The 13864-nt window shown below is 36.3% G+C and overlaps 1 protein-coding gene across 1 annotated transcript; it reads right to left on the reverse strand.

Moving 5' to 3' along the window:
• Positions 1-234: 234 nt before the first annotated feature.
• On the reverse strand, positions 235-4362 carry PTH (parathyroid hormone). The gene is made up of 3 exons (XM_024930813.4): positions 4223-4362; positions 954-1044; positions 235-850 (listed from the first exon to the last, which is right to left on the reverse strand). The coding sequence occupies exons 1-3, from the start codon at positions 4311-4313 to the stop codon at positions 589-591; spliced, it is 444 nt and encodes a 147-aa protein (XP_024786581.1). The 5' UTR covers positions 4314-4362; the 3' UTR covers positions 235-588.
• Positions 4363-13864: the final 9502 nt, after the last annotated feature.

Below are 13864 nucleotides of genomic sequence, written 5' to 3' on the forward strand. Positions count from 1 at the left end.
TTTATGCCCCCTTTTTTTGCTGAGCATTTTACTTCCTTTCCTGAAACCAAAAGGACAACAGTATTGAGCTAGTGAAGATTTGGAAACCTAATACTTTGGTAATACTAAAACGTTGATGTTCAAAATATCCAAATGTGAAACACATGACTAAAAAAATACTTTGTATTGTTCTACCTAGTCATGATCAATGTAAACATGTGGGTATCAGTGATAACCAAAAAGATATACTTGCAATGAGTGAGAAATACTTCATTTATTTAGACTTATGATCATTACATTTTTGTTTTACATTTTAAGGTAGAAGAGAGGTTTAAAAGTGCAATTTTATTCTTTTATAAATTATGCAATAACATACTTTAAAAAGAATAAACAATAGAAAAGATAATTAAAATAACTCAAATGAATAAAAGTGGAATCAAAATAATCAATTAAAATTGCAGTTATCATTGCTAGTGATGGATTACATGTAGTTTGTTATATCAGAAATATTGGCACTTGGAAATCTTAATAGAGCTTTGAAAAATTAGCAGCATGTATTGTTGCCCTACACTGTCTAGAGCAGAACTCTGACAATATCTGTTTTCATTTTCACTGGGATTTAGCTTTAGTTAATACATTCACATCAGCTTTGTCTGCCTCTCCAAGACTTTTTTCATGGCTCTCAACCAAGACATTGTCTTCCTTTTTTCGGGGCCTCTGGGAACCAGCATCTCTGGGAGCTAGAGGAGCTCCAAGGGCAACAAAATTGTGCACATCCTGCAGCTTCTTACGCAGCCATTCTACTCTCTCCATCGAGTTCAGATGTTTTCCCAGGTTATGCATAAGCTGTATTTCACTCACAGATCTCTTCCTGGGAAGAAGAGAAACAGAGAGGGCCACTTCCCATTAGCTCCCCACTTCGAAATGATAAAGTCAACATTAAAAATCCAATTCCAAGGCAAAACAGTACTTACTTAACAGATTTCCCATCCGATTTTGTAAGAAAACAAATTGCCAACATGACAATCATAACTTTAGCCATGTCTTTTGCAGGTATCATCTTCACTGAAAGGACAAGCAAAATGGAGGTATTTTAAAATATTTTTAATATTCCAAACTATAGTACACAGAATGCAATACTAACTAATTGGGTTGGTTTTCATGAGAAGCTTTTGGAATCAACCTCTTTATTTTATGGATACATTAGTATACATTATATATACACATAATTTAACTTATAAATTAGTTTTATGCTCCTAACTATCTTTTGGAGATTTCTTGTGCAAGTTTTATTTATTTATTTACTTATTTTATTTATTTTTTTAGAATGCAATTTTTTATTGTTTTCTAAATCTATTTGTACACTTAATATGCTAGTATTAATTTCACAAACAGTATAAAGAATGTACTCCAATGATATTAAGCGGCAACTACTCACCTGAAAAAGAAAACATTGTCTCTGAAATAATTCCTAATTATACAATTTTGCAAACTAATAAGCACTATAAATATTAAAATGTTAAGACTTCAGTGTATAATGTCAATAACATCCTGCCTTTTTAAAATTGCTTAAAACATTTGTTAAAGATCATGCAAAATAAACACTGTATTAAAATGCTAGATTACACTCAAACATCAAGGCAATGAAACACAAAAGAGCAACTATTTAGCACAATGACTGGCCAAGTAAATAACTTAATCAGCATATTAATAAAAATCCACTGAGTGATAAACATCAAAAATGTAACACTGAATCTAGATAATCACGCATCTGCGATCTCACCATCTACCATCCTAACTGTGACTTGGGGTAAACTGCCAGAATTCATTCTACATAAATGAGCTATGTTAAAATGTTAGCAACATTTCATTGCATGATGACAGAGTACATTTCTAGTCCACACAGTACTTCAATGTGATCATTCTCTTAACTCAGCTAATAACTAATGGAAAGTACAGTTTTACAGTCACACCACTTATGTATATACATATATTTTACCCTTGCTTTGTTACATGTTTTTAAATTTTTTTTAAAAAAGTATTTCCTTTCTTATGATCCTCCCCCAGAATTAACATGCTGACTTAGGAAAAGACGTAGATAAAGTCTATCCTAGTATAGAGAGCAATGGTTTACTTTTACCTAATTAAATATTTCCTTGTCATTTATCAATTGTCACTGACCTTTTTTATGTAATTATTTCCTCATTCACTTATCTATAAATATTTATTAGTGCCTGTTGTTACCCATGTCTCCTTGATTTTCCAGAAAAATAATTCATGTTTTTTTTTTTCTTCTCATTGCTAAGCTCACTTAGAAAAATTGGGCACCATTTAAAAGACTTGGAGAACAGACCAGGGTGGCTTCTTGGGCACAGCTGGATGGTGCTGGAAGCCAGGCCTGGGATTTGGAGAGAAGAGTCTCCAACAGATAAACCCACGGAGGTCACCAGCCCTCCCTGCATCTACTCTCCTAACAGCTCTGGATGGCCCTGTTACACTACTGCCAGCCCTGGTGACTCGCTTTCTTAGCAATTTTTAAAGCCCTCTTCATTATGTACTTCCTACTTAAAATTCAGAACCTCTGTGATAAGCAATGCCTCTGTCATACAGAATGCTCGATCTCAGTTTACTGAGCCTCTCCCTGTAGTGTCACAGGCTGTGCACTCACCTAGATGAGCCCCTAAGAGCAGGGTTTGCTTCTGCTTCATCTAATGCCACATCTTCCCTCAAATGTGTGGTCACCAAATGTTCTGCAAAAAGGGTCTCTAGCTTTTTACTTTTCTTTTTGGCAAATTAAGCCCTTTAAAATACTTCTGACCTATCTTTATACTCAGATCTCACCTCATCTCAACAAGTTTTATGGGGTAATGCGCCAATGAAAGGTACAGTGGTATTAGTGAGTTCTGAAGCTTCTAATTACATAGACAATAGAGGCTGGCTGGTGAGCCATGCTTCTCATGCTCCCTTCTGTCACACTGTGGAAATCTTAAGCCACAAGAGGAATGAAAGAGCCTATTTTTGGGAAATCCCCCCTCACTGCATTTTATGTTGATTATACCTAAATGTTTATAACTTGCTTGAAAATGCCTAATTTTCTTCATAGTGTAAATTGTTAACACTATTTACGTAGCAAATCCTTTTCTTAAGTAACCTTCATTTCAGGCATTGTAATAATAACCATAAATACCAAACTAATAGGTGCTAATTTAGAGATTTTCACTAAATTAATTCACATTTCTCCTAGCATTAAAAATAATGTGTCAAAGCATTTAAAAATCATCTGATTAATTACTTGTGATATGGATTTCGAGCTTTATCTCTGAATGGAATGCTTGTTTGTAGCTTATTTCTTCAACTTATTTTATTAACAATTATCTTTTAATATAACTTTTGTCTCTTTCCTCGTTTCACATCAGTATAGGATATTCTTGCCTTAATCTGCATTTCAGTACTTGCAAAGGCTGTTATTATAGAAGTGCTTTTCCGTAATGCTCAGTGTACTACCTTTTAACATGCACATAGAGTAGTTATGTACTCCTATTTTACAGGGAAACTGCATCATTTAGAAATAGCATAGGAAATACAGTTTTCAGAATACAGCTGTCATTTATGTAAAGGAAATAAATATTTACTAGTCAAACTGGGCTTATCCAACTTTAGTATACAGATTGGGCTCTTTATGAGCCATAAAATAAATAATCTAGATAAGAATACTCTGCAGGAAAAACAGAATATTAACTCCACTTAATAAATTTATAAAGATTATTTAAATCAGAACTATTCATTCACCATCAACCTGTTTTATTTCAAAATTTTGACACCGATACTATTATATTAAAGCATAGCATGCCAAATTTTAATGATTTTTTGTTGTAATTTCAGATGAGGTTTTAAAAGGCAAGGTATCTCAGAAGACTTTAATCAAAAAGGATTTTGTGATTTGAGTAGCATTAATTTATTTTGTATGTGGCATTTTATATTAAACATAACTCAAACTTCTTAGCATTTTACCTTGAAGAAACAACATGGTATTTGTAGAAATGGTACACATTAAATAATAACTTGATTATCAAAATCTCATGAGATTCAGAAGTGAATTTTTAAGTTTACTTACCATACAATGTCTTAGAACAAGATCTTCGTTAAGAATGTTAGTAGCTGATGCTGAGTAAACTAAAGACAACTGATGAATTGGACTGCAGACCCTTAAATGGTGACTTTTATATATAGGTCTTCTGCTTACCAAGAGAGGCTCTTTTATTGTTACAGATGATGTCACTCCCAATTCTCTGGATCTCAACTATAGGTTCAAAGCAGCACATACACACACCCATTGGGCGGTGCACACTCTTCTTAAGTTTCAGATAATTGGATACTAAAAGGAAAACAGCATTTGGCTTGAAAAGGGGCTTATGCAAAGACTTTTAACAAATACAGAATTATACCATCGAGAAAAATTCTATGTGGATTAATGAATCTGAATTTATACTGTAAAAAGACTGATTTCAAAGGTTTATGATAAAGTCATTATCTTACTTGAAAATAAAATCCAAAAATAAGTGTATTTGTTATAACCGTACTGTTGGTACAGTTTTTATGGTAATAAATCATAAATGTTAGGTTTACTTTACAAGCCATTTTCAACCAATCCATGTCACTTCTGGTCATCTTTCAAAAAAACAGATATAGCCCTTTTCTTAAAGGAAATGTTAAGAATAATTTGAGAAAATGCTCTTAGTACATAATTACTTTAAAAGCTTCAAAAGTGAAATTATTTTAAAATTTATTTAACTTATATTTTATTTGTGCATCTTAATCTATAATAATAACATTTGATAAGCACTAACTGCATGCCTAACTACATATATTATCCCACTAGATCTTCACAGCAGTCCTTTAAAGTTAGTACTTAAAGTACTAAAGTTAAGTGCTTATCCCCATTTTTACATGAGGAAACTTAGGCTTGGAAAGCAGAAAAGATGGAATTCAACAAAGGTCTTTATGACACCAGATTCTTACTACCTCAGTTTCTGCCTAGAAATATAGCCCTTCTTTGAACTCCAGTCTTCTTGACTTTAATTTGCAAAGTCATCTGAAAACACAGAAAAAGCTCTTTGCAACATTTTCCCCTAGGGGTTAGGTCTTTATTCTCATGTTCCCTAAGGGATGATGAGAACCTGCTCCAAAACCTATTGGAGGCATGATGCTGCCACATGTCTGACTTCAAATATTCCTCCAGCAATATTTGCCTGGTCCACCTGTCAAAACACCCTGAATGTCTTTGATATATCTAGGACTCCTTTAGACAGCTTTGCCTTCCCACCAAAGATCCGGTGCCAGAGTGGGATCAGTTCTCTCAGCTCTGGTCCCATCCTGGCTTCATGTCATCCTTTTTCCTACTAGCCATTGTCAAGGTTTGACTCTACCTTAGGTAAGAGCCAGTACAAATTTGAATAGTAACAGTATGGAGTTTATAATGAGAGATATATACTAGTCCTGTCCTAGGAGATTCTCCACTCTGGGTTAACCTCACTTAGAGTGTTGCTCCAGGCTCCATTTTAGAAGCAGTAGAAACAAATGGGAACATACACTGAGGATATCAATCAGTTTGGTGAAAATGTTGAAAACTATAACATGAGAAGTAGTTGAATGAAACTAGAAAAGTCTGAGGAAAAAAAGACGGGATGACTTTATAGCTGTGTTTAATTATTTATAGGGTTACCATAAGGAAGAAGGAGTATTCTCTGTGGTTTAAGAAGGAAGGGCTGGGTTCATTGGGCTTAACTTGGACATTATAATTGTCAAAATAAGGAATCAAGTACCTTCTCAAATAGTGATTTCTCCATCACTGAGAATATTCAAGTAGAAGGTAGATGAGCATTGATCAGGCATACTGTAGAGATTCATACATAGAAGAAAGTTGAACTAGATAACCAAGAGGTCTCTTTTAACTGTAAAAATCTGTTGTCTTGATCTTTTTAAAGACCTCTTCTGATGCAAACTCTACATGTGATGTTTGTGTGTCATTTTTCTGCTATACTCTGTTGAGAAGAAGAATTGGAAATACAGATGGTTTTTCTTTTTTCTTTGAGATAGGATCTCACTCTGTCACTCAGACTGGAGTGGTGCAGTGGTATGGACATGGCAGCCTCAACTTTCGGGGCTCGAGCAGTCCTTCCACCTCAGCCTTCTGAGTAGTGGGGGCTATAGGCACACAGCACCACAACCAGCTAATTTTTACATTTTTTGGAGGCAGAGTCTAGCTAAATTGCCCAGGCTGTCCTTGGCTCAAGCAGTCCTCCCACCTCTCGCTCCCAAAGTGCTGGGATTACAGGCATGAGCCACCACACCCAGCCACAAATGGATTTTTATTTTTTAACTTTTAAGTTCAGGGGTACATGTACAGGCCTGTTATATAGGTAAACTCATGTCGTGGAGGTTTATTGTACTAATTATATCATGACCCAGGTATTAAGCCTAGTGCCCATTAGTTATTTTTCCTGATCCTCCGCCTCCTTCCACTCTCCATCCTTCAGTAAGCCCCAGTGTGTGTGGTTCCCTTCTTTGTGTCCATGTGTTCTCATCTTTTAGCTCCCAATTATAAGTGAGACCATGAGATATTTGGTTTTCTGTTCCTATGTTAGTTTGCTAAGGATACTGGCCTCTAGCTCCATCTTGTTCTTTTTTATGGCTGCCTAGTATTCCATGGTATATAGGCACCACGTATTCTTTATCCAGTCTACCACTGTTGGGCATTTAGGTTGATTGCATGTCTTTGCTATTGTGAATAGTGCTATAATGAACATACGCATGCATATGTCTTTATTATAGAATGATTTATATTCCTTTGAGTATATACCCAGTAATGGGATTGCTGGATCAAATTGTAGTTTTGTTTTTAGTCTTTGAGGGATCGCCACACTGTTTTCCACAATTGTTGAACTAATTTACACTCCCACTAACAGTGTATAAATGTTCCTTTTTCACCACAACCTCACCCATACCTGTTATTTTTTGGCTTTTTGATAACAGCCATTCTGACTGGTGTGAGATGGTGGCTCGTTATGGTTTTGATTTGCATTTCTCTGATGATCAGTGATGTTGAGCTTTTTTCCATACGCTTGTTGGCCACATGTATGTCTTATTTTGAAAAATGTCTGTTCATGTCCTTTACCCACTTTTTAATGGGGTTGTTTGTTTCTTGTAAATTTGTTTAATTTATAGATGTTGGATATTAGGCCTTTGTCAGATGCATAGTTTGCAAAAATTTTCTCCCATTCTGTAGGTTGTCTCTTTACTCTGTTGATAGTTTCTTTTGCTGTGCAGAAGCTCTTTAGTTTAATTATATCTCATTTGTTAATTTTTGCTTTCGTTGCCATTGCTTTTGGCATCTTCTTCATGAAATCTTTGCTCATTCCTATGTCTATAACGGTATTGCCAATGTTGTCTTCCAGGGTTTTTATAGTTTCGGATCTTTAATCCATCTTGAGTTAATTTTTGTATATAGTGTAAGGAACAGGTCCAGTTTCAATCTTCTGCATACACAAATGGTTTTATAAACACATTTTTGCATTGTTATTATAAAGCCATGCTTAATATTCTGATTTGGAGATTTTTCCCGCTTTGGGTAAGTTTAATGTAATTGACAGCCTTCTAGGAGTGATGCAATTATCACTTTCTTGTTCTTCTTTCTCTTACCCTTATTTATAGAATAAATTGTCATACCAAGGCAACCACATTATTAAACTAGTTTTACAGAAAAATAAAGCAAATAGTTCAGACAGTGGTCACTCATTTGTTCACTCAAAAAAATGCATTGAATACTATCTGCCAGGGGCTGTATTAATCACTGGATAATTGAGACATAATCAATGCCTTGAAATTTAACACATAATTATAATATAATGTGATAGGTATTATAATAGGGGTATGAACAAAGACTTATAAAAGCACAGAAGAGGAAGTGACAATTTCCCTAAAGTTGTTGGAAGCTGTTTTACTGAAAAGCTGAACTGTCCTGACAGGTGATTGTGTTTTCCATCAGAGAAGGTAAGAAAGGACAGAGGGAACTGCATGCGCACAGGCATGCAGGCAATGAAGACTGAATAGACACAGTGGCTCACACTTGTAATCTCAGCACTTTGGGAGGCCAAGGCAAGGGGATTACTTGAGTTCAGGAGTTTGAGACCAGCCTGGGCAACATAGCAAGACCTCATCTCTCCTAAAAGTTAAAAGAAAAATCAGCAGGATGTGGTGGTGCACACCTGTAGTCTCAGATACTCAGGAGGCTGAGATGAGAGGATCACCTGAACCTGGAAGATGGAGGCTGCAGTGAACTCTGATCATGCCACTGTACTCCAGCCTGGGCGACAGAGTGAGACCCTGTCTCAAAAAAAAAAAAAAAAAAAAGACTGAATATTGAGTATATGCTTGTGGATGGAGAGGGAAAATGGGGAAATGGATGATGACTCCAAAGAAGTAAGATTTAGGTACAATTTTGGAAGGTTATTGTGTGAATGCCAAGGAGTTTTGTCTTGCAGTCCTCTCTAAACTCTAAATGTGTGCATGAGTAATATTGTTGTGTCCTTCAAATTTTTCAAAGGACTACTTGACCTTCCCACAAAGCAGTAATATAGCTGCCAAGACTTGATATATAGTTTATCTGAACCATCACGTTCTGGACCTGCAGGTATTAGATAGAAGGAAATCACTTAGGAGGACAGGGTTAGGGGATATGTGGGCACAAGAGACTGATGACACCGTGACAGAGAAGAGCTGAGCACAGCTTTTTGCTTTGAAAACGTCAGCTTTTCTTAGCATTCTAAAGTACTGAAGCTAGGGTCAAACAATCTAATGTATTCCTCACATTTGGGAAGGACAAAATACCATGTGTTGTGCCCTGTTCCCTTATGGAAGGTTTAAGTTAAGACGGATACTTTTTCCTTCTGTTTGCTCAATAGGAATTAGTACAGCTTTGGGAACTTGACATCAACAAGCTTCCAGGGCTGAAAAATCCAGCTACATCTCTCTAATTCCATGTTTTGTGAACAGATTGGATAATTTCTACTCCCTTTTTAAAAAAAAAAAAAACAAATTTACTGAGGTTCAATTGATATACAAAGAACTGTTCATATTTAATGTGTACAATGTGATGAGTTTGGACATACATGTTATCCCTGTGATACCATCACCACAATTAAGATAATAGACATAGCCAGCACTTCTCAAAGTTTCCTTGTCGTTTAGAAGAACACAACATGAGACCTACCTTCTTAAATTTTGAAGTTCACAATGCAGTATTATTAGGTATAAACACTATATTGTATAGCAGATCTCTAGAACTTATTCTGAATAGTGTCTATCTTAATGGTTGAGTCATTCTTTTGCTCCAAGCCCCTCTGTGCAATGAGTTACTGAGCTCCTTATTATTATTATTATTAATTTTTTTGAGACAAGGTCTCAATCTGTCACCCAGGCTGGAGTGCAGTGATGTGATCTCAGCTCACTGCAACCTCTGCCTCCAAGGCTCAAGGGATCCTCCTACCTCAGCAGCCTGAGTAGCTGGGTCCACAGGAGCATGCCACCATGCCAAGCTAATTTTTGTATTTTTGGAAGAGACGGAGTTTCACCACATTGCCCAGGCTGGTCTCTACCTCCTGGGGTCAAGTGATCCACTCGCCTCGGCCTCCCAAAGTGCTGAGATTACAGGCGTGAGCCACTGTACTCAGCCAACCAAGCTCCTTTTGATCTGTCAGAAAAAACTTTCCTCTCTGCTTCCTTTCACCAGCCCCTAAACTTGTTTATAGTTAGAGGCAATGAACAAAATGCTTAAAGTGACTTAGCACATAATAAATGATTAATATTCCAAGTATTTATGATAGTATTCTGTTCCTTATTTTTCTTGCTCTAGAATTTTTATTGATGGACGCTGTGATTGTGGTTCTCTAATAGGCAGCATTTAGAAGGCCACTGATCTCTATATATTCATGTTATAAACTCTGGGATCCATTATATCTGAGTAGCTCCTCGAAGTTAAAATGTGTAGCCACATTCACAAATACAATATTACTTGTTGTTTTTTGTGTGTTCTATCAGTGAACATCTAACCCTGCATGAGTTTTCAGCTTTCTACATGTTTATATGGATTGGAGGAGTGTTAAGATGATATGCAGTGTTTCCACGATCAGAAAGAGGCATCTCTAGAGGCAGGGACTGAAGGAAATAGCGAGTTACGGGATGCCTGGGGTGAGACTGTCTTTCTAAATACAGTAAGGAATGTCTCTGTCTTGTCACAGAGCAAACCTAGAGAGTCACTTATGGACTTATGGAAACCTTTAGATCTTTATTTAATTGAAAAGATTTTAGTTGCCTGTGCAAAGTTCTCTGTTTCTTAAAAAAAGAGAGGGAAAGAAGTAGACACAATTGAGTCATCACTTTTTGAATCATAAGAAAGCCATAGCAATTTAATTGAGAAGTAAAGTCTCAAATTTTCTGTGGCCCTTTCCAGTGAAGTAACCAGACCACTAATATTATTATTATTATTATTATTATTATTATTATTATTGTTAACTTGTCACCCAAGCTAGACTGCAGGGTCATGAACATGAGCTAACTGTAACCTCAAACTTCTGGACTTAAGCACTCCTCCCACCTTAGCCTCTTAAGTCCTAGTAGCTAGCCTCCTAGCTACTAGTAAGCCTCCTAGCTACTCCTAAGCCTCCTAGTAGCTATGCTTGTGCTATCACATCCAGCTAATTTTTTTTTGTAGGTACAGGATCTCCCCATGTTGCCTGGGCTAGTCTTGAACTCCTGGCCTCACGTGATCCTCCTGCCTTGGCCTCCTAAAGTGCTTGGATTACAGGTGTGAGTCAACGCACCTGGCCCAACACTTTTGATTCTAAATATTCTCTTTTATTGTCCCATAAATGTAGTTATACTGTTTAGACCAAGTGTTTCAATTCAGGGTTCATACTCTATTAGTTCCTGCCAGAAAAAAGAAAAATATAAAAAATTTTTTGAAGTTTAGATAATATGGTCTCCTCAGTTAATGTGGATCTTACTCTGGATTACATAGATAGCTTTCTGCTCTACTCTTTCTTTATCTTTGATAGAATATCATGATGATGCAATTTATGATACAACAGCAAAACAAGAAAATAAAATGTCTTTTACATCCCTTATCCAGTGTTCAGCTGGAGCAAATAGGCTATGTACTTGATTCTTCCCTTTATGTTTTTGAAATAGTGTGGGAAAATAGTGGGGCATGGGGTATTGTTTTCCCATTAGTGAAGCTCTAAGTCAAATGATCTGGGTTCTCAGACTCCAGTTCAGGAATGCCAACACTGCAATTTACATTATGGTTTTCATCTAATATGGTAAAGTTTCACTGAGCACTTACAGTCAACCAGTCAAGATTTCCCTGCTCATAATCTTTGTGAGTTTTGTTTTTATGTGATTTTTAAAAAAATTTATGACATCTTAACTTTTCATAGTTTAAAATTCCACATCTCAAAATAGAATACTGCCTTCCCTCATTTGATGAGCTTTCAGATACGAACTATCATATGTGAAAATGCTTTGCATATAATTGACATTCAAAAAATGCTGGTTGAATCCAAATCTGAAAGTGTCCCTTATCCCTTCCCTCAGGTGAGTCCATCTCACTCTAGGAGTTCCTAGTAATAAGCATAGAGAGTGCTGAGCAACTTGGCCCAATCTGGTCTCTGCCTCCCAGATTTGTGAGTCCAGCTCCCTGAAGTGCAAAGAATTCTGAGGCAGTAGGCAGTTATGATGTTCATAAAATCCATGCTGTGTTTGCTAATTGCACAAGGAGTTGTTGTAAAACTTAAACTAAAGCTAAGTATATCTTTGTTCTTCTGGTAGCAATATGTACTAAGCGTGATTAGAGAGTGGACTCTTATTCAAGTTAACAAACCAACAAGCAGCCCCAGAAGCCGTGTTGTTCTTACATCCACTTGGCAGCACTGTGCAGTGGAAACACTCAGGATCTGGAAGCAGACAATGTGGGTAGTTTGTAGCTGTGATACTTATCAGCTGCACAACCCAAGATAAGTCATTTTACATAGCAGAACTTCAATTTCCACAGAAAAATAGGTATAAACTATCCCCCTAGACTTTGTGAGGATCATGTAGAATAATGTATATCCAAGTACTTTGTCAACAGTATCAATGGTACTGATTAGAATCTCAATAATAATAACAGTCTATGTGAATCCTGTTAAGATGATGTAATTCAACTTTGTAGCTTTCTGTGTCTCTGTTGCTGATTGCATGACATTTCAAATAACATTTCAGAGCTGTTCTAAAAGTTAATGCTAGAATGCTATTGACTTTATATTTCAACAATGGAAAGAATCTTCAGCATGGCCTAACTCAATACATTGTTCAGAAGAATGCCCTAATGGATGCAAAGAGAGGCATGAAGATGAGATTCTCTATTTTCTCTCCAGGGACAGTTTCCTGATGTTTAGGGCAACAATGAAGTATGTAAAAGTAGCTGTAAAATTTAATTCAAACACACTCATGCAGTTGGTTATTTTATGTAATCAACTGAAGGGAAGGTCATAGTAGAAAGAGCACTAGATTTGGAATCAGAAGACCTGAGTTCAAATCCTGGCATTACAAGGGTTGCTGGATTTAGCAAATGAAAGCACAAGACACCCAGTTAAATTTGAATTATTTATTTCCTAAGCATATGTACACTGAGATAAAAAATATTGCATGGGACCTACTTATACTAGAAATATTTGTTGTTTATCTGAAATAAACTATAAGTATCTAAATTGCATGCTTCTCTTTTACATTATTTTTTCCTGATGATTTGGCTCTTAACAGTTCTTATTTTGCAGAATTTGTTTCAAGATTTCTTGCAGTTGTAGTTTATCTTCCAGAGAGTGCAATATGGAAAGGGGGAACAAAGAGTAACTTTATAGTGGAGATACTTGACAAACCCTACTTCAGCCAGATGACCAAGTCAACATCAACAATGATAAATAGTGTTGATAGAATATATCCTTGATATTGTGTGATGAAAATGGCACTTTACCTCTGCAATTTTCCTCCCCAAGGCAAATTAGAATCTGCCATATTTTTCTCATGATTAGACCAGGATAATCATGAGAAATATAAGTCCCTATTAGACTTATATCCCTGGTCTAATCATGAGAAAATCAAGGCAAATTCTAATTGAGGGGCATTCTACAATATCCTTAAAACTGTCAAGCTGCCAAAACCAAGGACAGCCTGAGAAACTGTCACAGTCAAGAGGAGCCTAAGGCAATGAGACAACTAAGTGTAAAATAGCACTTTGGATGGGATCCTTGAACATAAAAAGACAATAGGAAAAAACTAAGGAAATCTGAACAAACTATGGTCTTTAGTTAATAAAAACATATCAATGTTAGCAATACTTAATAAAATCAAGTTAAATAATATTAACAAATTACCAATAAATTAATAAAGTTTATATCAATGTTATAATAAAAATATTCATTGGTTTATTATAACAAAGGTACCATACTACTACTGTAAGATGGGGTTTTTTTTGTTTTTTATTTTTTATTTTTTTGAGATGGAGTCTTGCTCTGTCACCCAGGCTGGAGTGCAGTGGCACAATCTCAGCTCACTGCAATCTCTGCCTCCTAGGTTCAAGCAGTTCTCCTGCCTCAGCCTCCTGGGTAGCTGGGATTACAGGCATGCATCACCATGCCTGGCTAATTTTTGTATTTTTCAGTAGAGATGGGGTTTCACCATGTCGGCCAGGCTGGTCTTGAACTCCTGACCTCATGTAATCCGCCCATCTCAGCCTCCCAAAGTGCTGGGATTACAGGCGTGAGCCACCACACCTGGGCATCAGATGTTAATA

Source organism: Pan paniscus, chromosome 9 (genome assembly GCF_029289425.2).
Source record: "Pan paniscus chromosome 9, NHGRI_mPanPan1-v2.0_pri, whole genome shotgun sequence".
NCBI classification, from domain to species: domain Eukaryota; kingdom Metazoa; phylum Chordata; class Mammalia; order Primates; family Hominidae; genus Pan; species Pan paniscus.